Source organism: Lithohypha guttulata, assembly GCF_036872675.1.
Source record: "Lithohypha guttulata strain CCFEE 5908 chromosome Unknown scaffold_3, whole genome shotgun sequence".
NCBI classification, from domain to species: Eukaryota; Fungi; Ascomycota; class Eurotiomycetes; order Chaetothyriales; family Trichomeriaceae; genus Lithohypha; species Lithohypha guttulata.
Window position 1 is genome coordinate 3186753 of NW_027042752.1, and position 26394 is coordinate 3213146.

Consider the following 26394-nt stretch of genomic DNA (forward strand, 5'->3'; position numbering starts at 1 on the left):
TCAGTCACCATCGCAATCCTCACTGTCCTTCGAAACGTCAAGATTCCAATCGCCATTTGTCTCTCCATGTAGGTTCTTCTCTGATGATGTCGATAACTTCCTGCATGTCTATCTCTTGCCTTTGGACTCCCCGTTTGTCAAGTTGACATTTCTGACACTATCGTTCTCTTGAAAGACTTTGCACTTCTCTCGGCTGGTCTTGGTGGCACCCATCGATTCACATCAGTCCACTCTGTGAGTAACTACCTCCCTCCTCTTAAGGCCAGGACCAGATGTAGTGTGTTGCCGCCTTCGAGGCCGTATTCTGCTGCTGTTTTGTCGTCGGACCTAGAGAGGAAGGACGAGTTAGCATCTGTATTTCTGGTACGTATTATGCTGCTTCTATGCAACTCTTGTAATCCTCAAACCAAACTCTTTCGGGCACGGACACCCTTGAATCTTCTCTCAAGTATCCGTGCCTGTCGCTCGCTCTACTGCGTAGTAATGTTGACTCACATCTGCTTTCCACCATAAATCAGCCGTTGCTGCACCGGTGGGATACCCTCTTTCTCTTCGACCCGTTCCTTTATCCTGCTGACTTTGTAGTCGCTCTCGATGTCTAGCTCGATCTCCTTGCCGGTCAGGGTACGGACTCTGTGAGAGGATCATGTTAGTCAAGTTTTATACATCGGGCAGGTGATAGGACAGGTAATAGAGTAGCGAATGAGTATGAGGTGACTTGCTTGATGAGCATCTTGACAGTGTTGGTGAGTGCTGTACAGAGAGCCTTGAATTGATGATTTATGGGCCTTAGAAGGTCTTCGGTGCAGGGTGGATCGGTAGAGAATCTTCAAGAGTGTGCGGCACAGAAGAATAGAAACGATGCGCTTGCTTGCTAATGCGATAATGCCATTTGTGAAGTCAACGTGCAAGAGTGATGATCAGGCAAAGGTTACGGAATATTTACCAGTACAGGAAATGACGCAGGCGGGGTGCAATCGGCTTTCAGGACTTCTAGGCAGGCACCTTCCCCTTTGCAAGACAAACAGTTTGAGGTCTGGGTTTCGATATCGTTACACAATAGCCCCTTGAGCGAGATGGATTCTGTCTGAGACACAACCTTACATGTCCATCAAATGTGAAGCTGATAGTCTACATCCCATTTCAATCCTTTGATATTCTGTCGGAGCAGTTCAATCAAACCACCCGCTGCTGTGTCGGTGTAATCTTTGGACAATACTGTCGCTATATTCACAGCCTGACTCGCCCAATGTCTGACAAGGTGTTGTTGTCCCAAAGCATGCAGGTCGACGGCCATGTTGAAAACCTCTGAAACCAGCCATTGTAGCTCTTCTGGCGGGTAACCAGAGGTGTTATCACTTGACCTCTTGCGTTTCTTGCTGGACATGGCATCAGGTTCGTTTGTACCACGGCTGTGTTCATGTAATGTTGCTAATTCCTGGGCCTGCTCGATCACCGAAGCAAGCGTCGTGAGGCTTCGATCACATTTCAATCTCTCTCTCGAATCGTGCTTCTTCATTGTTTGTTCAATGTCGTCAAATATCAATTGTGCCACGCAGCGAACCCACCTTGAGGCTTGTTCGAGGTCATAAAGGTTAACTTTACGCAGTGCCTGGATTATATTACCAAGCAATTTGGCAGCTGCTAGAGAAGGTACCTGCAAGCCATTGAGCTGAGTAACAGACTTGCCCTCACCACTTGCAAATGTCAGCAGGATATCAGCCAGAAGAGCGTAAGTTGCAATTGGTGGCTGGAGCTCACCGCAACCTGATAGAAACTGTTCAATGCTAATCTCGTCGAAGACAGCGTCGTCCGAAAGATAGGCAGTTGCGGTCATGAATAGAAGTGCTTCGAATGCCAAGGGTATCAGCACGTGTAGCTGGGACAGAAAATGGTTCTTGTCCTCAATTTTGGACAAGCTCGACGACTGATATTGTTCTTTTAGGGTGCAGAATCTGTTGAATACATGCTGATATAGTGTAATCTGACATTCGCTCGTCTTTGGCTTGCCGCGGTTGTCGAAGGACGTCTGAGGAAGGTCTTCGATTGTATATTGAGTCGTCACATGTCTTGCCTCTGATGCGTAAAGCACTGCTTGCATGAAGATAGCATCCCTCCTTTGCTTGCGATGACTGTCGAACACAGCCGCACCGGGTAATGCATCAATATCAGGTGAGCACAGCTTGACTGTGTAATCCAATAGATCGATCACATACCGTCCTGGCCATGTATTCGCGTGCTTCCTTGCTAGGTCAAAACTCTGGCGCTGGAAATATGACCAGTTCATCTCGCCCGAGCCTTCTGGACGGTTACTGTGTTGTGACTGTCTCTCCCGTAATTTAGCAACGTTTTTGAATGTACAGCAGAGTCTGGTCAGGACCTCGTCGGCCACTCGCTCGGGTGGTGTGGGCTGTGCCGCAATATCGATCAGTATACTGGCTGTGTACTCGAGTAAAGCCCCAACATCAACGCTTGGTACAGCCGACTTCATATGCTTGTCCAGAATACGTTGTAATAACCTCACAGAGTCAAGTTTTCTTCCATACTTGATTGTCTCACCCACACACGCAAAGAGTAACTCATCATGCTCGCCTTGGCTATTGACAATAGTGTTAAGACAAGACTGTGCTTCGGCGTCGTTGCCCGATGCCATAGCAAGGCAGAACATCAAGAGTCTGCTATGCTTGTTGCTTCTCTGGCCGAACGACATTTGATCGAGGATCTGTCGTGCAGCACTGTGGTTTGAGACTAGCAAGTGGTAACTAACGATCTGTCTTTCGAGCTTTCCACATGCACTTTCTCCAGCCAATTCAAATAGTCTGTGAAGTCCTAGCCGACACCAGAGCAAACATATGGACATTGATCCGTTATCGTCAGTCTGACGTATCATCCGCCAAATGAGGACGTGAGCTGCTCGGGCGGCACTGGGACTCAGAGTATGCGCAAGAGTATCACAGAAGAAGTCCATATCTTGTTCAAGCAAATGGAGGGCCTTTGAGCTATTGCGCTCGCTACATTGGACGAAAAGCCCCGTATAGCTGACTATCGCCCTTTCGGCCCATTCGATGTGCTTCTCTGGTACGAGACGATGTGACACGTAGTGCTTCAAGCACAGCATTGCCTTGGCATGTTGCAACTCGCTGAGCTTCTGGATATAATATAGTATGAGTCGATGGTTTGACTCGATCAAGTACACCGTTTTGATGATGTCCTCGATGCTTTGAACAACACAGTCTGGATCACAATCGTTGCGGCTGAACCTTGTTTCCAGATCGAGTACGAGGATCGACAACTTCAACCCATATTCGTCACGAAGTCGCTCGACGATCTCAAGCGCTCTATCGTTGTCTTTGATGTTGTTGTTGGTGGCATACCGACCATTTAATGCTTGTACTAAACCTGATCAGCAACATGTCACCGTAACAAGCTGTGCACATACCATAGCGATGCAATACATTTAGGCGAAGATCTGAGCCACGAAAGTAAGCTGCATGCATCCCTTTTTCAACGATGTCGAGAGCCCATTCTAGCCACACCATTGCGTAGTCGGCGTGGTAAGCATCATGCTTCTCCTTACAAAGAAAGTCGTTGCCGATTTCGTAGCAGAGATCCGCAACTTTTTCAACAGTAGCCTCGTCTGTGCATTGCAGAACATCGGGAATGATCTCGATCAATGCATGGTTGGCAAGGTCGTAACGGTTGTGTCTCCAGTGAAGCAAGACTCGCAGAGATACGTACTCAACTTTGCCAGCACGAAGCTGCTGCTTTTCTGCCTCATCGTCTGTATGCAAAGCTGTCTGCATACCACTTACGTGCTCGAGCAGCTTTTCCGCCAGACCAATGTTGTCCGTGTGGAGGCAATCTCTGGCCGCAACGAGAGCATTCTCAAATAGTTTCGCTATACACTTCTTGTTGTTCTGTGTGCCGATGCTAATGAGCAGGAGACAAGCAAATCCCCGCAATCTTGCAATTCCTGACAGCGTAGCAGGCTCTTCTTTTGTGAAGATTATATTGCAGCAATTCCATATTGCTACTGCATTAGTCTTGAGGGTCGTCTTCTGGCTCTTCGTAAATTTCGTGGATGGAAGTGGAAGGGAAGCTACGTGGGGCAAGACATCTGAGCATAAGTATGGCAGGAGCCCCTGAGACTGCTGTAGACTTGTTTGCAGATGAGAAGAGAAGTCTAAGAGAAGGTTAGTCGATCAGACAATACTCTGGTCGCGCGTACCAATGATTTTGGACACCAGATCACTATGCATAATTGGTCTTAATCGTGAAGCAGTCTCGCTCGTGATGTTGAGCCGCGTAGTAGAAAGTACCGTGCTGATGCGAAACAAGCACGTCTTGGTTGTCGCACGCACGCACCCAACATCAATGAAATGCAGGCGCGCTCAAACGTACCTGCCTTTCGAGCTGAACATAGACCTCAGAGTCAGCCATTGAAATGACTAAGCGCACACTTTGGTCAACATCCCATATTTCCGGATTATTTTGCCACGTCGTCGCTCAATATGAGTACGTCGATACTGTTTCAACACTGCATCAGCCCATATATCGACGCGGTAGGAAGACTTCATCCTCTGTTTGAGCAAATTCCAAATTGAACATTCGAGAACAGAAACGCAGAAAAAAGGCAGATTGAAACTGCATGAGCTTAGCGGTTGTGTTACCATGCCCAGGAGATAGAGGTGCGTCGTGCCGCGGCAGATCATCATCGTGATCACCACGAGTGTATCTGCATCAAGAATTGCAACAACTAATGGCAAGACAAGGAGCAGGACAATATGTGATCCCACATTTTGGCCACGAGATAAAAAGGGGACTGGGAAAAAGCATCAATGTCCCGGAGTCGAAGAGTAGCTTTCAATATCGTGTGGGGCGTCTCAAAGCGGCATCTGCAGTAGCAGACTGCCCATTTCTGCCACTGGATACCGAGATGCTGGGTCGTGCGTTGCAAGCATACCCGTGGTCTCGTGGGCAGGGTAATGCATCAATGCCTGATCGGGCTCTATTTCAAGCATCGTCCACCAATAAGTGCATCTACAACGTCTTTCTCCAGAGCACATGGCACGTGTAGTGCTTCGCCTGCTGCTTGCAAAAAGGAAAGAAAAAAACTGGTCCTGCGCAAGTCAGATACCTGTTTGCTGAGGTCGACGATCTTTACAATGCTCGTTCATATATGTGCATTGCAGCTATGATTTCGGAGGATTTACGGGCAAGAAATTGCCCACAATCAGAGAAGGACTATAAAAGTCAGCTCGTGCCCGGCTTGCCATCTGAAGGTCCTTGACTTACATATTGTGGTTGTCCCGCTTGATGGTAAAAGAGAAACAGCATTGAATATCGTTGTGATCAGCGCCAGCCTTTAGACTGCGTAGTGTACAGCTGGTCAGCATGGCTTTCTGTTGCTGGTCAAAGCAGATGGCACAAAATTTCTCCCAGTAGCTGACAAGCTGGTCCTCGACAATGAAATCGTGAATTGCCAGTTTACCCTGATTTCGATATTAGTCATTAGTTCAGTAAAAGCTAGCTGTACTCACGTCACGAAGGGATTCAATAGGCACATTTATAAGCTCAGCCATTTCTCTGTTAGCACGGAAGATTTCTCCTGTTCTTCTCCAGCAGCAGGCCGGTATTGCCATACTGGCGAAGACGCGATCGTATTCCATCAGGCTTCGCTCAAACCACATCTCGACCAGGACAAGCTCGATATCGGTCAAGCTCTGCATGCGCTCTCGAAATTTTGGCCGAAACCGGTCTAGTTGCATCAAGATCTTATGCCGAGATGCTGGCTTCATGTTCTTCTCCATATACTTGTTTAGCCTAGCATAACCACTGACATAATTGAAAGGCTTTAATAAACCTGCGTCGTATTTTGCTTTCAAGAGCTTGTTCATCCGTTCTTCCGGAGGATCAGTACCTGCGGGATCGGCTGCAGTCATATAGTACTTCTCCCTGGCTTTGTCGGAAACTGGCTTGGTAGAAGCTGGGCGAGATATGAGTGGTCCTTGTATGGCCAGATTTGGCTGCCCATGCCCACTGGCCACTAGATCACCATTGGTCCCCGTTAAAGAAACGTTCATAGAGTTCCTGAAGGACGGATCGTTGAATGCCGACATATCTTCCGTGGAGAACATGCCTGTCTCGTCAAATAAACTCGTGCTAAGAAAGTCGTTGAACAGGTTGTACTCGTCGTTAATCTCGTTGGCATTGAACATATAATTGGGATGGAAGGAAGAGAGGTCATTGAGCCTGTGTTGCTGTTGCGGTTGATACTGGTCGTCCAGGTTGAAGTTTGAGCCTAGTCAAGCATTAGCAATATTTATAACTCCTCACGACAAGTTCTCCCCTACCGTGTCGAACAGCTTCAGCGACAGGCATAGGCTGGTTGGTTGGGCCCGCATTTGAAATCGACATATCTTCAGCTGTGGAAGGTCTCAGGTCCATACTGCTGCCTTCCAGTGCAGCTTCGCCACTACTGTCCATTTCCGGCTCGCCATCGTAGTCATGCTTCGGAGATACTGGGTCATCTGCACTGGTGGGGTCTGTATCGCCTCCTTTTGATTTCCTATGAGGTGTGTCTCTGGGTTCGTCATGGCATAGATGCCCAATGTTTCTTTTAATACATCGTTGACATGGGCGCTCCTGCAACGCGTTTCCGGTCAGTCAGCAGGATGTCGTCAAGACACTTCGAAAAGAAAGATCAGGGAGGTCGTACAGAATCACAAGTCATATGCTGTGCAGCCCAAGAAGCTCTAGTCAGTTCAGAAGATCTTCGTTACAGCGCAGTAATTGGCTCGAAAGGAGTCTTGGAGGGATTGAGTTTGGGCTCACCGAGCGTCGACAATAGATACAAGCTGAACACCGGGTTAGTGAGGTCTCTGCTGGTTATAGTGATACATCCTAACCATGGTTCACCTTTCGCTTCTTCTTCGGATGCGCCTCGCTCGCGGTCCGTCGATCTATTTGGACAGAGACCGGAGATCGGTCCTCATTCGAGCCAGCACCTTGCATGTCCGCAAGCATGGACTGGGTCTTGATGGTCACACTGCTTTGTCTGTTGACTTCATCTTGATGATCGTGCATTGGTGGCTCGATTCGAGAGATGTACGTGATGCGCCAGTACTCGATTTGACTCCTCACAGATCCTGGTCGTTAGCTCGCTGCCACACCCAGTTGGAAAGAGCATTGCGCGCAGGGCAGTGTTCACTTCAACAGCGAATCGTGAGGCAGTGAGTGCATTACAGGCCAGCTTATCGAAGTGAAGCTTGACGAACAACCCTGAGCCTGGCTTGGGGAAGGTCTCGGCTTGCTTAGCTCAGGGCTCCTGCCGAGCTTTTTCTACTCCGTACTCGCCCACCCCGCTCCAAGCACTGGCATCCTGTAAGTGCCGCGTCGCATTTTCAGATCCGCTAAAGGTGCAAGGAACTTGAATATACAGACGCGTCGATCTCTGGCCAATTGTTTGGGAACAACAAAAAGTCTTGATTATTTTCGGCATTCAGTGTCAAACATGATTGAAGTTGTGTCGGACAACAATAAATCTGGCATTTCGGTTCTTGTACGACGTTAGCATCGAGATAGGGAGCGGGATCTTGCAGCATGCGGATCGCTTCCCTTCGCTTCCACATCCCCCAAAATGCCCAAGATCTACCTATACGCTGAATTACTTACCCATATTCGGACATTGAGCTTGCATGCGTCGTTGCAGACCAAGAAAAGGGAAGGAACCAAGGTCGATGTTTCCACAGACAAAAAGGTCGTGACCGTAACTCATGATGGTGAAACGCAGCGACTGTATCTACCTACCCAGATCAAAGGTGATGCGTCGATAACTTTTCCACTACAAAAGGCTACTGAGATATCCGCAAGAGTGCAGATCGAGGATGAGCATGAATGGAAATGCACTGTTAGCGATGAGATTGAAGCACCATGGATGGCTTCAGATTTGGCCAGTAACACAGAGGTCAAATGTAGGCACTGCAAGGTGAATATTTTGGAGCCTGGAAGGATCAACCAGTGGAAGAACCTGCCCAGTGAGAATTGGGCAGAACTGATGGATTTCTGGTTCTGCCATAAACCACATGAAGGTGAGCACGAGGAACATGCTGCAGAAGCGAAGGGCTTCTCTGCGAAGAGCAAGCTCGCTATGGCTCGTGGCACTGGTATGACCGACCTCGTTTCAGTTGTACTACACGTGAGTGATTGCTCCAACATCAAGGTAGGTCCTGACTCACTTTATGCGATCGTTCATCCTGGCGAGAAGATAGAGGCCATTCTTCTTCAATAAGGTTTTGCTTCTGATACAACCGCCGCATAGCAATGACCGTGGTAGGCCTAGGTCCTCAACCTCTCTCACGAGATGGTCGTTTGCTGATGTGTCTACCACTTCCCTTTTTTACATCTCACTTCTGCGCTCTAAGAGCATCACAGACCAGGAGGACAAGGCTTGGGGCAACAGTCACTAACTCTATCTGATAGGCTGCGGAAACAAAGACAAATCCAGATTTAACTGTACTGAGGTGCACCAACTGTACAGAAGTCCTGGGCACGACAAACCAGGAAGAGTTGCTGGTACGCTTGCATAAGTCCAGCATTGCAGTACGCAACAACAACTCAGCCGAGTTTCTGACTTACCCCTATCCGATTTTTGCCTGTGCTCAGATTCTATCGTTGATCGAATCGACTGCACTAAAGAAGTTTGTAGCATATACTGCAACGACCGAAGGTGGGGACGATAGCTCCGTACAGCCACTTGAGCTCTGGGTTTTCAACCCAGATATCTATTACTCATGTTCAGCCTTCGAAGGTAATTCGAGACTAAGTAACGCAGTGCCTGCTGAAGCAGATAGTTCCTTGAAGCTAAATCAAGACGATAGATCACAAATCTACGACGATCAATCAGCAAATGAAGCAAACGAGGTCACAGACACGAAGATGAGTACAGAAGAGAGCTCAGACATACAGACTCATAGGAAGACTGCCCCCAGATCGGAATTGAGTAATCCTCACGGCGATGACATCTCTCAGATCTATGGAGCCAAACCTGATCGGCCTCAGATGGTCGAAGGTGAGATCGAGATCGAAGTCCCTGTACGAAGCAAGGAGGAACAAACCGCCGAACAATCAAGTGCTGGTGTTGCATCCTTCATGGACTCCGAGACACCCCTCGTTACATCGAAAAGATCTCAAAGAGCGGATTTGCACTCAAGCAAGAACGGAGAGCCTGTTGCTGTACATCCCACAGAACACGTCAACCTTGTCCACCGTGCCTGCAAGATCTTTTACAAACCACTACCAAAGGACGTCGATGTCACCACGTTCCTCCAGTCCCATTCCAGCTCCTATGAAGAACTTTTCATTACCTACGCGCAAGATCTCCAGTCACTTCGGGAAACTCTTGAGAAATCTACAGCCATGCTTCCTGCCAGTGCACGGACCTTCCAAGACTGGAGTGTCGGTCTGTTGCATAGGTACGAAAAAGTACCAAGTGGACTTGGTGTAATGCAGGAAAATCCCCTAGCTCGAGGCATCAAGGCTAAGGATGGTCGAGTCACTCGGTGGGACATAGGACATGGTGCTGAGGGGTTATACGCGTGACACGGAGAGTTCAAGGAGCACACAAGGGCGATGCGAAGACTAAATGCCGTAAAGCCAAGCATCACTCGCGGAGTGCTGAGACGACAACAATTCCATTGGCACCCGGTCAAGTGCAGAAAAAGCACATTTCGAGAAGCACGAACTTGATCGATCTCAAAGACGTTACCCACTAGCTACTCTTTGGACGCCTCATCATCTTTCAGCAAGCCAGCATCGCCAAGCGCAATAATAGCTCTCAACACACGTTTCTGTTCCTCCTCCTGCTCCTTCTCGACCATTACTTGATATATCCCCTTCCTTCTGTTCCCTGCTCCGGACTGCTGAGCGGCAACCGCTTTCTTGTCAGGCTTCGGATGCCGAAAGCGACACTTTCGACCAAATTTACAACGTCCAGCTTTTGCCAAGTTGGTACAGAGGGGACGAGTGTCGGTGGAGGCATCGAGTGAAGCTCTGCGAGCTGGTGGAGGGGCATCAGCGCGTTTCGAGGTGAGCTCCTCTGGTGGCGCGTCGGAGTCACTTTCGCCTGAGTCAAGGTCGGAGGTTCCTGATGTAGAGGTGTCGTCTGCCATGAGGGTGTCGCCCTGCCTAGAAGAGACATCACTATCTTCGCTAGCGCTTTCTATGGCATCCACATCAGCGTCGTCTCCATGACTTCTAACAGCGGCTGCTCTATCAACTTGAGTAAGTAGAGCTTCGAGGTCGGCATCGTCTGCTGCGTCCTTGGTCGGACCCTGTTTCTCAAGTTGAGCCTCAGCCACTTTCAACTGCTGCGCAATCTTCTCAGCCTTCCTCCTGAGCCTTTCGGCCTTGATCTGAGCTGCATTCAGCGGCGTACTCTCAGTAGCATACGCTTTAGCTTTATGGATCTGCTCCTTCAACATCTTCTGACGAAGCTGGCTCTTCTCCTTTTCGAGTTTCTTCTTCTGCCACTCCTCTTGTCGTGTTTTAGCGGCTGCTTTTGATGCCTCTAGTCGAGCCGCCTTGTCTTGTTCGTGCTTCTTCAGTCTTTCTTCAGCCTCTTTCTGCGCCACTTCCCGCTTCGCTTCGGTGGGCCAGCGTTTCCTTCGTTCTGCGACCCAGGCCGCGATTTCCTCTGGTGTTTTCAGGGTGGATGTTTGTCCTCTATGCTCGAACTGCAAAGCGTTTAATGTGGAGGCAGGAGCGGCCAGCTTTGCTTCCTCGTCTTCGTCGTCTTCTGCTTCTGAACCTTCGTTTCGTGCTGTAGGTGTCAAGCCGAGGAGGTTCGTCTTCCTGGGCTGCACAGGCGTTTGAACGCTTTCCGTTTCCGGTTTCTTTGGTAATAGTGCTGAGAAGTCGACGCCGAAGCTCGGGACAGCTGGCGGCGCAAGTGGACGGCTGTTGCGTAGTGTTTGATTGGGAGGGTTTTGAAAGGCTGTAGCGTGACTTCTCTTTTGGCCTGCATCGAACTTTGAAGGCTGAAACTGAGAATTTAGACCGCGATATGTTTGAGGCTCGTGCGAGTGTCCGCCGCGAGAATGGTGCTGTCCATTCCCTCGGCCATAGCCACCTCGTTGACCACCACGATTGTGGTATTGTCCTCGACCACGACTATTTTGGGTATGTGACTGGTTGCTTCCTCCTCCTCGATATCCACCTCTGCTATACTGCTGCGGGTTGTGGGTGTTCTGCGAGACTACTGGAGGTGGTGGTGGAGGAGGAGGAAATGAAAATGATTGGGCCATGGCTCAATAGCTATCGTCTCGGCGAAGGGGTAAATGCTCGCATAGCGTTCTGGTGCTCAACACGGTGATAAGAATAGCGCTACAGCCTGAGGGTGGGTGTTAGCTGAACATATCGTATAGAGTGGCTGCATAAAGTCGCGAAACACGTCCATGGACGAAATATCTAATCCGCAATTGAAGCGGAACAGGATCTATTTCTCGAAGTATGCCCGCGTATTGCTGCTTTATATCGTCTTCTGGGAATGATGTGCGGCAACTAAGTGCTCCAAATTTCTATCAAGCACATAAAAAGTTCTGTCCCGTCGAACAGATTTTGATCGGCCTTGCAAGTATTGCACAGTTTGAATCCTGCTTTACGCTGATGTAGAGTCTGATTCAACTTCGGTTTGCTGTCTTCTGGTCCCCATGCAACGATCTCTAGATCTAATACACTATCACTTGACCGATAAGCACCGGTAACACGAGTCATCATGTTCATCCTTACAAAATTTCAGGATCTGGTTTCAATACCACCACACCAATTCTACAAAGAGGACCGACAGTCAATCGAGGACAAGATCAACGAAAAGTACGCCAATAAAGTCGTGCAGAAGATCGGCTTATGCATCTGCATGTGGGATCTTCTAAGCACGTCTGAAGGTTTGATCGGTTTCGGTACAGGAAACATGAATATCAACGTCGAGTTTCGAATGGTTGTCTTTAGGCCTTTCAAGGGCGAAGTAATTTCTGCTAGGATTAAGGCGAATACTCCAAAAGGAATCTTTCTCAGTACGGACTTCTTTGAGAATATTTTTGTTCCAGAGACTATGCTTTTTGAAGGCTGTTATTACAACGAAAACGAAAAGGTCTGGGTATGGCTGAGTGGTGAGACGGAGATATTTTTCGACGATGGGACCATCGTGCATGCCAGAATTGAGACGGAGAAATGGCAGGACGCCATGCAGATCGACGAAAGTAAGGTCAAGGCTGTGAATGGTGCACAAGAAGCTCTACCCAACAAAATCCCCTACTCTATCGAAGCCTCCATGGCGGAAATGGGTCTAGGTGGTGTGGATTGGTGGTGAGCTAGGACGACTGCGACGAAAGACGTAGTAGCAGTCTTCAACGCTCTACATCATAGGACATTACAACTCATACTCTGCATGTGTGTGCTGTAAGACCATGCCTTCGCAGACTCTCTGGTTCAGTATGGAGACCAATTCTTTGGATTGTCTTTCATACCCGGTAGTGGCGTGAACAGTCACATCTTTGAACGGCGAACGTTTGGCTCCGGTCGATGGACCCGACTCCTTCTTGAAGCACTGGATTTAAAGAAATATGGGGCGAACAAAGTCGGCTCCGCCAGCAAAGACGATGGAGGGTCCAAGGAGATAAGAAGCACAAAAAGACGTCCTGGTTTGTCAGCACGGAAAGGTGGACTCCAGATGGTTCCTGAAACTCGTCTTTAGCGGCCGAAACTCTAAATTAGGCACGCATATCGACGGGCACGGCGGGTTACAGGTTTGAGCTTGCCTCAATTCGCCTTGAGTGAGTAATGCATTCCTTCAGCTTGAGCACGTCATGTTCCTCGTCTGAGGCGCGCCCTTGCAGTGAATGATATCGAGTAGACTCGAGTGAGGGCCAATACACAAATTGTTCTGCTCAGTATTTGAGCTGCGTTCCTCGTCACCGTTTCCTGCTTTGTCTTCGAAGTATTCTTCAAGCACAACTCACCTCGATCACAGATACCGAAGCCATGGCACCAGTAGTAGAACAAGACCTTCCTCAAAACCTGCCTTTACAACGAGTACTGTCAAATCCCGATGGCACAATCGATACTCCTCCTCGAGCGCCGTCGCCTGTGCATCAGTTCGGCACCCTTGCAGTTCATGCTGGTACCAGACCAGATCCTCACACAGGCGCAGTCATTCCAGCCATATCACTCTCCACAACGTTTACACAATCCTCTGTTGGAAAGCCGATAGGGCCATACGACTACTCAAGAGCTGGCAACCCAAATAGAGACAACTTCGAAGAAGCAGTTGCAGCTCTTGAGCATGCGAGGTTCGCCCTCGCCTTCTCTTCCGGCAGCGCCACCACTGCGACAATCCTACAGTCTCTCGCCCAGGGATCTCATGTGATCTCAGTATCGGACGTATATGGAGGAACACATCGATACTTCACAAAGGTTGCGTATGCGCACGGTGTTAAGGTTACCTTTTCACCATCCATAGAGCTTGATATACAAACAATGATCACACCCGAGACGAAGCTCATCTGGATAGAGAGTCCTTCGAACCCCACCCTCTCACTTGTCGATATCAGATACATTGCAACCGTTGCCCATCAACATGGCATATTAGTTGTGGTCGACAATACCTTTCTTTCTCCCTATGTACAGAACCCGCTCGAGCACGGTGCCGATATAGTTATACATTCGGTGACAAAATACATCAATGGCCATAGTGATGTGGTGATGGGTGTTGCAGCATTCAACAGTGAAGAGCTGTTTGAGCGGTTGACCTTTCTACAAAACGCCATAGGAGCTGTTCCGAGTCCTTTCGACTGCTGGCTTGCGCATAGAGGACTCAAAACGTTACATCTACGGGCACGAGAAGCTTCGAAGAATGCGACTGCGGTAGCCAAAGCACTTGAAGCATCGCCTAATGTTTTAGCAGTCAACTACCCTGGCCTAGATAGTTCACGATACAGACACATCGCTTTGAAGCAGCACAGGGATGGCATGGGTGGTGGCATGCTATCATTCCGAATCAAAGGCGGCCACGATGCAGCCGAGCGCTTCTGCCAAAACACCAAGATCTTCGCACTGGCCGAGTCACTTGGTGGCGTTGAGAGCCTATGTGAGGTTCCAGCAGCCATGACGCATGTTGGTATTCCGAAGGAGCAGCGAGAAGCTATTGGTGTTTTCGATGACCTGGTGAGGCTAAGCTGTGGTGTCGAGGATAGTTCAGATCTAGTCAAGGATGTGCTTCATGCAGTTGAGAAAGCTGTGGTCGGACCAAAGATCACGAACGGTATTACATCAAACGGCACAGGATAGCTGAAACCTTGACGGAAGAAAGGCGGAACTTTGGTCATGTGGAGTTATGTATATTATGGGCTATGATACCATGTTGGCTCTATCTGAGCATGCGAGAGACTATGAAAACTCTAAGTAGTGTATGAAATATGCTGTCCCAAGACACGACCAAATACTGCTCATCCGCTAGAGACACAACGTCGTTCATACGGTCGACCACAATACCACTTGACGCAGCCACGAGAAACGGGGTTTCTCTTCCTCCATTTCCAACGTGCCCTCTTTCATCTGCCTCGTAGTTTCTCAGCTTTCGTAAGTCAAGTCGAATTGAAAAGGATTGCTAAGACGCAAATTTGATTGTGGTAGGCTGCATACGCCATCCCAGCATGCAGCTTCCCGATGCCTTGCACGTGGAAAGCCTCATTAGTGACTCAATCACAGCATTTGTGAGACAACAGACGCCTCACTTGAGAACGCCACGCAGATACGGTTTTCACTCCGCCGGATGTATATACTAACCGACGTTGAGAGTGCCTGCTTGCTTCTAACTGTACTTCCTCTACGAGGCTCAAACCAGCTCATGATGCAGGTAGCATATTCCGCCTCCCGAAACACGGTTTGCTTACTTCCCGTCTCCAATTTGTTGATTAGAGGCTTGCTTGATTCAATTCTACATCATATGTCACTTACTCTGAGCAGGTTTTCGATCGAAGAATTGAAATGAAAATTAGAGAAAAACTTGCTAAAGTACGTTGCTTAGTGACACTCAGCTAGCACTTCAGCAACCGAACCATCACCAGCACAACAAGCCATTACAAGTCTCTTCGTGGGGGTGATAGACCAAACGCTCAAGCACTGCACCCCGATGGCTCGAAGTAAACACTGCATTCAGGCTGAACACACTAGCTATGCAAGACCTGAACCCAGAAGTGAGCGTACATCACCTGCAATATGTGACTTCAGTATGGAATTCACAACCAACGCGAGAGTGTAATGTACCAGGAGATGTGGTCCGCGTCAAGACCTGTTCATCGGACGAGGATCTGAGAGACTCACAACAGGTCGCGACACAATTTCATCAAATCAACCTTCAACTACAAAACCTCAGAGAATCTACTTCAAGCAACGCATCTCTCTGCTCTTCGCCTGACGCAGTTTCAACACAGAACGAACAGTGTTCGATCCCACCTCTCGGTATGGCTATGTCATCAGCACGAGAAAAAGAGACAGATGGGATATCCACGGGCAATGAGGCGAGGGAAACACAAGAATACTACAAATCAAGTGACTTCAATCCGTCATCGTCCGCCACAATTGATGTAGCATTCCACGAAGATGCACGCTGGAAGGGTGTACATCCTAGCAATCTCAACCCCGAAGATGCTGTTGCACTTGACAAGCAAATGCCCTCTGGTTTTCAATATGCTCGAGATTTGCAGTCCGAGCTTGTGTTTATCCCGCCGGTCGATCACGAACGAAGATCACCAGGAAGCATGTTCGTGCTGCAGAAACGAGGTAGCGGTGCAGTACCCATAATCACCCCATCAAGAAAGGCGGCTAAGGCCTGCTCGACCCAAGGAGACAATTCAAGCATTGTTGTACGCAAGGTCGAGACGAAGAAAAACAATCACCCGTTTCCGAGCGACCTCAGAATACTTACTTCCGGAAAATCATCAGAACCAAATCAAAGACATGAATCGCCATATGAGGAGCCTTCACCAACCACGAAGCTAATTACAACGATAAACAATACTGGAAGACCCTATCCTGCTTGTCCTGCCAAATACACGAACATCCCACCTTGGTCATGGTATGACTACTACCAATACAAGTCTTACAATCATAGTCATTTGTACACATACGAAACACCTTACGGCATCGATCAGAGTCATTACCTTGTCAACCACAATCCGCTTCAATCAGCACTCGCCATATCGAGCAAATATCAAGTAGGTGGCTACTCAATCAAACCTTAGAGTCGAGAATCAACAAACATCGAGACAATTCAGTCCAACTTGACACTCTTGATCGCATACAACTTGGTCCAGGGCATGCTTCTTTGACACTATTTTTTGAGCTGACAACATACTGTTATACTACGAAACAGCGTACATAAGTGTACGTCTGAAAGCTTAAAACAATCGCAGCAGTTTTTCAAGATCAATAGACAAGCTGCATTCGTGAATTCAAGATTTTGCTGAAAGTTCTAGGCAATGTTTTCGTCCTATACTGTCTTTTTCCATGCTTCGTTGTCGCTTTGGCTACTCGCCGCAATGGCCTGCCCTCGCGCTTTTTCTGGTTATGTGCAGTCAGTCACTCATTTGGAAGCTAACGTTCTCCATGCAGTCATGTCTTGAAGACAGATGTGCAAGCTGTTCCTGCCAGCTTGCTCAGCTCCTCGATATCAGTTCTCCGAACGACCCTTGACTCACATTGTCGACGCAGCTGAAATCGTGCTCACAGTTTCTGCTACCGATGCTTTCTCATCTTCTTTGTTTACACGGAGCCGGGATTTTCGGGAATCTCCAGAGTCACGTCGCAGCCTAGACATGACGAGAAGCTAGGTAACAACCACAGGCCGTTGGGGTAAAATATTTCATGCATGAGAGCAACAGGATCCCACCAGTCTCGAAGCATCGACAAATGTCTCATTACTCAGACCAAGACCGGCAGATTTGTCCCTCAATACGCTTTGTGCGAAGTCACAATAAGGACAATGACACTGCGACACATTCGCTTTGTCGTCGAGTACAGACGCTTGCTTTGGTATTGGCATGGACATTGGAGGATGCAGAGGCTGGCTCGCAGGACTTGACAAGCCTGCTGACAATAGATATATATATTTACCTTGTACGGTAGCGAGGTCTCAACTACAAAATGACGACTACACATTCTGATCACAAGTGAAGATCGTTAACAAGGAAATAAAAAAGGAGAAAACAAATTTTACCGATGTTCAGCTTCCAAGCTGGTGGTGAGACATGGAGGAATCAAGTGACAATCTACGGCACGCACATCGAGGTTGTACAGACTCGTGGAGATTCCAACACATCGAGTCGGTATCTGGTCAATGCTGAAGCCGCCTTACCGATCGAACACCGTCTTCAAGTCAAGCCCGAAGCTGCCCTGCCGACTAGCTATCGTTTCCGAGAGCTGACCCGAGAAGTCCAGGAGCGCCCAGCGTCCCAGATAGCCAAGGACAAGAAGGCTGTTGCAAGGGTCGAAGCTCTGGTCAGCAGATGCAGCTTTCCACATCAGCTCAGAGAAGATGCCTGGCTGGTCAAACCCTCCTCCAAAGTGCAAGCCAAAGAGCCTTGGCCGATACAGAAGAACCCTATCGATCAAGTCGTGCAAGCTGAGTCTCATCGTCCGATCGTGGTCAACCGAGAAAAGAAGGTGATACCGATCGTGGCACCAGCACCGCAACGGCAAGCACGGCCGTTCTCCAAGACAAGCCACAAGTCTGCAGGACCCGATCATTCAACACAGATCAAAAAGCCTGGCAAGAAAGCTATACCGATTGTGGCGCCGACAGCAAAATTCGAAGCACAATCGCCCAACTCGAGCAACAAATCTTTAGACCAAAACCTCCCTGTACAGCCCAAGCAGGCCGGTACGAAGGCTATAGCCATTGTACGACCGACACCAGAGTGGGAAGCTCAAGAAGCCGAACGAAAGACTAAGGCAAAAGATCCACGCCAGACTGTGACTGTGACGTCAAGCCCTTCCAGTTCTCGAGCAAGCAAGCCAACCAGGGGGTCTGCACCAGCTCTGACGACTCAGGCCAAGTCCAGGACAAAGTCTGCACCGGCTGAGTTAGCTTCACCTTCGCACAGTGCACCTCCTCCTCCTCAGTCGTCGATTGCGACGTCGAGCCCTCGAAGCACAGCCACGGCCAAATCGGACGACGAAAGTACCTCCTCGCAAGAGACGATGAGCCAGACAACGACAGCTCTTTTCCACCCCTTGCCGAAACCAGTGTACCACCCTTCGTTGTGGCCTGGACGGTAGGATGGTGCCAGCAACAGATAGCCTCGTGTGCACAATCGGCACCAAGACAACAACATCACCAGATCAATAGAAAAGTCATTTCGTAACAGTCCTTCTTTTCACCTGTGTGCAAATATCCTGTTGCATGCCTCTTGTAACCACTCTCCATATAGAAGTAATTTATGACGTCTTCCCCACTTTCAACGCCCTCTCAACCTCATCAAACTTCGTCTGCTGATACACCTGCCCATCAAACATGCCCACCGGAAAATGACATGCAACCTTCGCCATAGTCGCATGAGAACCCCTCCAAATCTGATGCGGCGGATTCACTTTCACGAGCTCAGCAGCGACCTGTCCAGCCCACGTCTGCGCATCCATATCACTCTCCTTCGTCATGAGTTTAGCAGGATCATTCATCATAGTCAGCCCGCCAGGCACGACACGGTATATGCTGTTTTCAGGTAATGGTGGGTTGCGAGGTAAATTGTTAAACAGATTCGACTTGACACTCCCGGTGAGCAACGCAATGACTTTAACTCCGAACGGCGCAAGCTCAAGACGCATCGATTCTGTAATCTGGTTCGCTGCCGCTTTCGACGCGTTATATGTCGCTTGTATAGGCAGACCGAGATACGTCGCGATACTGAGATTATTGGCAATCTTCGCGCCTGGACTTTTCAGGAGTAAAGGTAGGAAAGCCTGTGAGACGTTGACAAGACTCCAGACATTGAGATCGAATACTTCTTTGGCTTTGGCAACGTCGATGTCCATTACTGGCATGTAGTAGCTACTACCGGCATTATTGACGAGAAGATCGAGTCGACCGGTTAGTGCGGTGAGCTTCTCGACACATGCTGAGATTGATTTTGGTGAGAGGACGTCGAGTTCGAGGTCTTCGATGCCTGCTGCACGGGTTTCTTCTAGTTTAGATGTGTTGCGGGCTGTTGCGATCACGCGATAGCCGATGGGTTTGAGCGCGATGGCAAGGGCGGCACCGAGACCGCCTGAGGAGCAGCCAGTTATGAGGGCAACCTTGATGTCTGACATTGGGATTGAGATTCTGGTTAAGTTGAGGCAATTCTACTGTTTCGATACAAGTACATAGTTGTGAACACGAAAGTTGCAGGAAAAAGAGCTGAATAAGTACGTGGAATGGAAACGGGACAAACTATATTCCTGCTTTCTCGCTTCGATTCTGCATAGACATTTTGCTGAGCTTGTTGGTCTGCCGTCAATCGCATAGGCGAGACTAGCACTCAGGGTCTGAGCTGAAGGACGGAAGACGAAGCGCGTTCCCAAACATTGAGAAATTAACATTTCAGAAGCGTTTTTTTGTAGACTAGTTTCCGCCTTCGGTATCCACATGAATGGCGATAACTGGGCGCTTCGTCGAGTTAACTGTTCCGGGTTAGGTACTTTTCGGAAATATTGGTCCTCGACCGAGTGTCGGTCGTTTCTTCCACAAAGTATTCAGATGTCTCATGGTTCCCAGATACTGAATTCGGAAAGAACGGACTCAGGGCAGAGACGATTGTGACGATAGGAACGTAAGAATAATCTGAGCATAATGCATTTCAATACCCCTCGAGATAAGTTGCAATGTTGAGTGACTCTTCCAACCAGCTCTTTAGCTCGTGCGTCGTCTACGCATCAGGCATCAAAGGCATATACAGTCGCTTGAACAAGTCCAGTAATCTCCGCGACTTCCACTCTATGTCTGGCGGGCTCCATTCTCAGTTCGAACAACAGCTCAGAGCACGAGCAGTGCGAAAGTGCCCAAGAAGGACGTCGAATTTGAGGTATTCGATGCCTGCCGGTCGACTTTCACGAAAGCTTGGATGTGCTGCGAGCTATAGTGAAGGCAGCACCACACGCATTTAGTAGCGAGTACGTATGTATCACGTCCTCCATCTTCCACGGTCGAGGTCTGGTTAGTGCTGTTGGCAATGAGTTTCCTACGATCTGCAGACTAGAACAAGACACGAACAATTGTTGCTCGTATCGCGAATTCCATCTTTGAGCCTTGTCGGTATCCTAACGTCAATTGCAGCACTGTCTAATTCGATGAGAAGTGCGGTGCTCCAAAGCAGGCTACTCGTGTTCATAAAGTCTGGGTTGTGTTGTTGGGATGTGTCGTGGTGGATGTGTGCGTAATAGTAGACTGAGAAAGTACTTGCTATCACGACTGCGGAAGTTTGTGTATGGGTGTGGTTCGAGCGCAGCTGACTAGCAAGATAGTATTGCTGCTGTACAGGTCGTGTACGTCGGCAGTACAGTGAATGGCGCGCAGCCTATTTCGGAAACTGGGTAGCACTTCACTGCAGCAACAGAGCTATCGCGCAGACAGGCAAAATAGTTCGCTGAGCGTTGTTCTGGCCTCATGTTGTGATCAATGCTTCAGCTCCTGCTGGCCGTCGACTTCCTCAGCTGCATGATCAACCTCTTTCTTGCCTGTTTATCTCCTCGACTGTCCATCACTTTGCCAAGCTCTCTATTCGGCGTGTGAATCTATCGTCGAAAACACTTTCTGAAAGTTAGGACATGTCCTTGAATCTTGCAGGCAACACCGGTTTGGGGTAGTGTTAATCCTTTTGTTTCAAAACGCCAATCACTCTTGCCTCTGATGCCCAGTGCGTCTGTAAGTGTGCCTGTAGAGATGATCTCCCTCGGTTGTATGGGAGGGTGTAAGCTCTGCCGCTCAAGACTGCTGCAAAAAGCTCTCAATGCGTTAAGAGGACTCCCAAGAACATTCGAACCTGAACCACTGGCCATTAGCCTTTGGTCACGGTATAGGTTAGCTTCAAAATTTTGAAGCTCATAGATGATTGCCTCCTCACGACCCTCCCAGTTCCGCCTTGCTATCCTCTGGCCAAGAAGAAGAGCGTGGTGTAAGCCTCCAGCAATAATGGCGTCGGTCGCGGTGAATTGCCATCTTGGATAGTGTACAGAGTGAACGACCTCAAAACCAAGTGCGATCCAAGAGACACAATCGAGAAGTTGCCGATCCGTCATATCAGACCTTGGTGAGGAACCAATTCCAAATACAATCTCAGGTTCAATCTTAGGACGAGTAGACTTGATGTCGTCGCGAAGGAAGACAACACTGCTTCTCGCAATTCCGTGGTGGTATAAGCTCCTTACAGAGTCGTCCCACATATATCCCCATATAGGTTCGCTGATGCCATATTTCTCTTGCATGTGCTTGTTGGTGAAACCGATCTTGCGTCCAACAACGCGTCGGCCTTTTTCCTCGATTCGGATTCCGCAAGCGGCTGCTGCTATCTGTGAAGCTGTCTCTTGGTCGATTGCCTCCCTTTGACTGTCTGACCGTAAGATTCTGGTGCTTCGAGATGGAGACCTTCTGGCTCAATGGCGGATTCCTTCACTGGGAAATTTCTCGGCTATAGGAAGGAAGCGATCACGGCATGCGTGAAGAAGCGTCTTGACGATCGGACGTTCTCGAGAAGGAAATCCTGTATCCGCTGCTACCTTTCTGAGCATTCCAAGGCCAGCAATCCTTCTTACTGTTGCCATTTTGACAGTCAGTCACCACAGAGAGTTCGAAGTACTGAAATATCATTGTGATATTCAATAAGTGAACATTGTTGAAAAACAAACATAGAAACATGGATCGGTGGACGACTATCGTCGTGGATCTAACCACGGGAGTTAGACCTTAGTTGGTTAGCCAGCATGCGATTGAGCAGGCACTACTACGATTCCTTTCACTTGCGCTTTTTGTATGCTTAACCTCGAAATTCATATTTATAGGCCTAGAGTTTGTGTGAGGGGGTTTGGACCAGTCTGTTGTTGTTGTTGTGACGGCTAGCTATTGAAAATATCCATGCTTCGATGCTAACCTTTGAGTTCCACGTACTTGCCGAGTTCACCACAAACGCTGATCGACACAGCCTGAATAGACTCCTTCTTCCTTTCGTAGGCGAGAAGACATGCTATCTTCAACGCCTAATCTTCTACAAAGCTAGGTCATGCGACACGAGCTGCGAACCAAAGACTTTCTTGCTCCGGCGCCTTATCTTCATCTGATAGTTCTCCCTCCTAAGGCTTCAATAGCTCCTCGTCCTGCATGACTGTTGCGCATTCAAGAAGCCAGTTCCAGACTTTTTGTTGCCCTTGCATCGAACTCGCCGCCATAGACTTGCGAGGTTGGTCGCCAATTCTTTTGGTATAGCCTTTTGGTAATTTTGCGTTATTCAGGAAGTCTTTCAACATTCTAGCGGCTGGACCAGAACACTAGTTCTGGACAATAGTTGTGGGATCAAAGGTAGTGCTAGGACCCCTTCTCTGTCCTCTGTAGCCACCTCTACCTCTGAATTCACCTCTTCCCCTGCCACGGTAACCACCTCGGCCACGGCCACGGTAGCCACTGTCCACATTACCTTGACCAAAAGTCTCCATGTTCTTACTGAACTCGGCACCACGCTGAGCTCGTGCATTGATTCTGCCGTCAGAATTTCCTTCGCGGTCTTTTGCCTCACTAGAGATGTTATCGAAGAATGATGACTTTTTGTCGTAAGCTGGGACTGGATTGGCGGACAAGCTATCTTTTCGGGCCGTACCATTCGTTTCGCTGACCTGACCTTCGATAGGGTTATCTGCCGTTTCACCGATTGGCGAGCCAGATGCAATGGCCTCTTTGATGAGATCCTCCTTGTTGAACTTGGCGTTGGCAGATTGAAAGTCGTAGTCTGATTGTGGGATCTCCATCTTCTGTCTTTGTCCTGCAGAAGAAGTTCTCGTTCCTCTTCCGCCTCGATAACCTGCTCGACCGCGTGGTGCTGAGGGAGCAGTAGTCATTTGACTGACCTTTTCCGCTATGGCCTCGACTGTATTTGGTGGTGGGCCTCCTGGTCTTGCAGTCGACTGGGGATTGAGTTTTGCCAAGGCATTCGCGACGGCTTCTTTTGCTTGTCGTGATGCCTCTTCCATCTCAGCTTGTGACTTGGCTGGTTTGGGTACAGGTGGCTGGGCCGTACTTTGAGGAGGACCAGTAGATACAGGCGGTGTGAAAGATTTCTGGTTGACCGCAAAAGGCATGGCAGGAGCAACTTTGTTGCTTTTAGGTTGAGCTTGTGGTATTTTGGTAGTTGGAGCTATAGGTGCGGCAGACGGTTCAGCCTCAGTTGACTCTACGGTCTGTGGCGCGACTGGTTGAGGAGCGGGTGTAGACGGCTTATTCTCATTTCTTGAAGTAGTCTTCTCCACTGGTAGCTCGAGGGTCTGCTTGGACACAGGAGCGGTGGGCGGACCAGTCGCAACTGCTGATGGTTGTGAGGGAGGGGCCGGTCGCTGTCCTGGCGGACCTATAGGAGGTGGATGTTGTTGAGGTGGAGGAGGGAAACGTCCCGGTCCTGGGGGACCAAAATAACCTGGTGGAGGGCCATACGGATTATAGCCTGGTGGTGGTCCGAAGTTGCCTGGTGGAGGACCATAACCTCGACCGAATTGACCTGGTGGTGGTCCGGGAGGATAGTAGCCACCAAATCCTGGAGGAGGATAGTTTGGAGGTAGATATGGAGATTCACCACGGTTTGGAGGAGGGCCAGGTGGGCCAGGTGGGCCAGGAGGAGGAGGGTGAGCTGTTTGCGTAGGTCCTGGACGAGATGAGTTCTATCAGTTAAGGTTAGCATAATGGCAACCTGCGAAGCTTCATTTTCGTGTTGGGATTCTCGTGTCAGAAGGAAGGCAACGGAAATATCCACATAATTTTGCGCATTCAGTACAGGTCTGTGATTTACATCCGAAATATTTCATCATCCGAGGGAATAGCAGGGCAGGATTGAGGTTGTGCATACCAATATCGCAGGGTCATTGGGAGGCTGTTGTGGAGGCTGTTTAGGTCCTTCAGCCTCCTCAGCGACCTTTATGTCTTTCACATCACTCCCTCGGAACACAATATACTCGAATTTCTGCTGCGAAGGTGGAATGAAGTTGTCGACAGGTCGGTCCTCGGTGCCAAATGAGAAGACTTCCTCGAGCGCTATGGTAGATTCTTCGGGGTTGATCTCGTGGAGAATGCCAACGTATCTGTTTGTCAATGTCAGAAAGTGGCTCAATAGCTGGCCAGCAGGTGTTCTGTTATTCACGTACCGAATCTCACTTTTTGAAATCAGACTGAATCTCTGGCCAATGAGATGGTCCATCTCGAAAACGAAGGAGGAGTATAGACGTTAGATCGTGTATGCTGTGTTCATCGATGGGAATATATAAGTACAGATGGGCGCAAGAAGAATATTTTGAGCGACAGATCTAAGGGACGACCGAAATACTTGGTACAGCACCGCAGACGTGTGACGCGTGCCAGGTACGAACACTTCGTTCTTGCTAGTGTGATTAGGATCTATCTGTTCCTGCTCACTGGCCGCTGTTGAACTACTCTAGTGGAGTCTTGGCGGCAAACATCTGCAAAGCGCGTCCTCCACACCACGTTTCAGTCTTGGCAAGACGCGCCTTCTCCTGCTGCTCGAAGTCATCGTCCGTGCCAAAGATGTCTACTTCGACCGATCCCCAACATTTCTTTCAGACAAGGTAAGCATTGTAGAAGCTGGTCCCTGACTTGACGTCTTCAGCGAGTGAGAACTATCAGGGTGCAATTGGACCGTCAATTCGATACCCTACACCTCGTTCTTAGCACTCGTATGCACATAAACGGGGGTTTTATCTATGAATTTTCTCCAGCTAACATAATACCCTAGTACATCGCTTGCGGAAAATGATCGCAAACGTCGAAAAGCTGCCAACACACATGGCCAGCCCGCCAAATCTCGCTCGAAACTTCTTGCTATATCTGTAGACACGTTTCTTGACCCATCAGGTAACAGCGCACTCATCGCCGAAGCAGACGGCAATGTATCGATTTTCAACCTGTCCATAAACGAATTTGTCAGAATAGGCCAAAATGCACCAGCTCCAATAACCTGTATCCAAAGCTATGCCGGAAGGACTAGCATTGACAACGACTCTGTCTCCAGTTTCATCTTCGCTGGTGGATGGAACAAACACATCACAAGTTTCGATATCACTGGCCTGGACTTCATCAACCCCACCAGTCCTCCTCAATCCACTTTCAAAGCACACGATGACTTCTTGAAATGCTTGTTGGTGGCGCAGGCCCCTGACAAGAAGATGGTGTTGCTGTCAGGAGGAGCCGATGGAGTTCTGAACATATGGACCTTTACAGGACAGCGGCTGGCTTCTCTCAAACCTCAGTGTCGGGGCATCGAAGATATTGCTCTCGATCCTCTTTCGACCCACGACGCGCCTCGCATCTTCTTCTCCACTTCCCAGCGAGAGATCTTCCACTTCACTCTACCTGCATCTCTACAAATGGCTCAGACACAATTATCGCAGCCCATTGTTCAGCACGAAACGAGCGTTTACAAGCTCGAGTTTGACAACGATGGAGACCTGTGGACTGCCTCTGCCGATAAGACAGCCAAAAGACTAAACAGAGAAAACGGTTTCATCGCTGATACGACCCTGGTACACCCTGACTTCGTCCGTGATATTGTGGTGTACGACTCTTCGAGTCTGGTGATCACAGCATGTCGGGATGAAGACATTCGTGTTTGGAATACAGGCTCGGGTCAGTTACTACATGTGTTCACTGGTCACTTTGAAGAAGTTACTGGTCTTGCCATAGCAAATCATACTTTGCTAAGCGTCAGTATCGATGCGACGATACGGCGATGGAGCCTTGCACCTCAAGACCTGAGGAAAGCAGTGGAGGAAGCCAAGAATCCCCACTTGCTTGCCGAGGAGCCGGAGCCCAAGAATGACTTCAGTGGTCTGACAGAAGAGGAGGAAGCTGAGCTTCGTGCAATGATGGAGGACGAAGAGGCTGATTCACTTGAGAAGATGGCGATGAACGAGCAATGATACACAGCTTTAAGAAAATGCTGGCTACTACTCGTTCTATCACACTAAACGTTCGTTTTTCGCCGTTACGCCTTTAGTACTCCGTACTTTTGCTGTAGGTGGCGCAATGCTCCGCCTTATGCACTTCCCCGAGACTTAGCGTGACTCCGATAACGAATATGGCAGGTCGACAAGATTCAA

The 26394-nt window shown here is 49.0% G+C and overlaps 11 protein-coding genes across 11 annotated transcripts; 6 read left to right on the forward strand and 5 right to left on the reverse strand.

Moving 5' to 3' along the window:
- Nucleotides 1-1111: 1111 nt before the first annotated feature.
- LTR64_004956 (uncharacterized protein) lies at nt 1112-4259 on the reverse strand (the record flags this gene model as incomplete). Its single annotated transcript, XM_064899299.1, has 3 exons — nt 1112-3393; nt 3440-4183; nt 4229-4259. The coding sequence occupies 3 exons, from the start codon at nt 4257-4259 to the stop codon at nt 1112-1114; spliced, it is 3057 nt and encodes a 1018-aa protein (XP_064755256.1).
- A 933-nt stretch (nt 4260-5192) lies between these two features.
- RDS2 (Transcription factor) lies at nt 5193-7086 on the reverse strand (the record flags this gene model as incomplete). The annotated part of the gene is made up of 6 exons (XM_064899300.1): nt 5193-5244; nt 5296-5492; nt 5541-6301; nt 6354-6583; nt 6835-6857; nt 6919-7086. The coding sequence occupies 6 exons, from the start codon at nt 7084-7086 to the stop codon at nt 5193-5195; spliced, it is 1431 nt and encodes a 476-aa protein (XP_064755257.1).
- Nucleotides 7087-7639: 553 nt separating this feature from the next.
- LTR64_004958 (uncharacterized protein) lies at nt 7640-9600 on the forward strand (the record flags this gene model as incomplete). The annotated part of the gene is made up of 2 exons (XM_064899301.1): nt 7640-8221; nt 8482-9600. The coding sequence occupies 2 exons, from the start codon at nt 7640-7642 to the stop codon at nt 9598-9600; spliced, it is 1701 nt and encodes a 566-aa protein (XP_064755258.1).
- Nucleotides 9601-9773: 173 nt separating this feature from the next.
- On the reverse strand, nt 9774-11303 carry LTR64_004959 (uncharacterized protein; the record flags this gene model as incomplete). The annotated part of the gene is made up of 1 exon (XM_064899302.1): nt 9774-11303. One exon carries the CDS (start codon nt 11301-11303, stop codon nt 9774-9776), a length of 1530 nt encoding a protein of 509 aa, XP_064755259.1.
- A 470-nt stretch (nt 11304-11773) lies between these two features.
- Nucleotides 11774-12367, forward strand: rpc25 (DNA-directed RNA polymerase III complex subunit Rpc25; the record flags this gene model as incomplete). The annotated part of the gene is made up of 1 exon (XM_064899303.1): nt 11774-12367. The coding sequence occupies one exon, from the start codon at nt 11774-11776 to the stop codon at nt 12365-12367; it is 594 nt and encodes a 197-aa protein (XP_064755260.1).
- Nucleotides 12368-13038: 671 nt separating this feature from the next.
- On the forward strand, nt 13039-14343 carry CYS3 (cystathionine gamma-lyase cys3; the record flags this gene model as incomplete). Its single annotated transcript, XM_064899304.1, has 1 exon — nt 13039-14343. The coding sequence occupies one exon, from the start codon at nt 13039-13041 to the stop codon at nt 14341-14343; it is 1305 nt and encodes a 434-aa protein (XP_064755261.1).
- Nucleotides 14344-15518: 1175 nt separating this feature from the next.
- LTR64_004962 (uncharacterized protein) lies at nt 15519-16749 on the forward strand (the record flags this gene model as incomplete). Its single annotated transcript, XM_064899305.1, has 2 exons — nt 15519-16271; nt 16717-16749. The coding sequence occupies 2 exons, from the start codon at nt 15519-15521 to the stop codon at nt 16747-16749; spliced, it is 786 nt and encodes a 261-aa protein (XP_064755262.1).
- Nucleotides 16750-17274: 525 nt separating this feature from the next.
- LTR64_004963 (uncharacterized protein) lies at nt 17275-18333 on the forward strand (the record flags this gene model as incomplete). Its single annotated transcript, XM_064899306.1, has 1 exon — nt 17275-18333. The coding sequence occupies one exon, from the start codon at nt 17275-17277 to the stop codon at nt 18331-18333; it is 1059 nt and encodes a 352-aa protein (XP_064755263.1).
- A 159-nt stretch (nt 18334-18492) lies between these two features.
- Nucleotides 18493-19362, reverse strand: LTR64_004964 (uncharacterized protein; the record flags this gene model as incomplete). Its single annotated transcript, XM_064899307.1, has 1 exon — nt 18493-19362. The coding sequence occupies one exon, from the start codon at nt 19360-19362 to the stop codon at nt 18493-18495; it is 870 nt and encodes a 289-aa protein (XP_064755264.1).
- Nucleotides 19363-22569: 3207 nt separating this feature from the next.
- Nucleotides 22570-24479, reverse strand: LTR64_004965 (uncharacterized protein; the record flags this gene model as incomplete). Its single annotated transcript, XM_064899308.1, has 3 exons — nt 22570-23946; nt 24132-24363; nt 24427-24479. 3 exons carry the CDS (start codon nt 24477-24479, stop codon nt 22570-22572), a joined length of 1662 nt encoding a protein of 553 aa, XP_064755265.1.
- Nucleotides 24480-24823: 344 nt separating this feature from the next.
- On the forward strand, nt 24824-26214 carry LTR64_004966 (uncharacterized protein; the record flags this gene model as incomplete). Its single annotated transcript, XM_064899309.1, has 2 exons — nt 24824-24864; nt 25032-26214. 2 exons carry the CDS (start codon nt 24824-24826, stop codon nt 26212-26214), a joined length of 1224 nt encoding a protein of 407 aa, XP_064755266.1.
- Between the last annotated feature and the right edge of the window lie 180 nt (nt 26215-26394).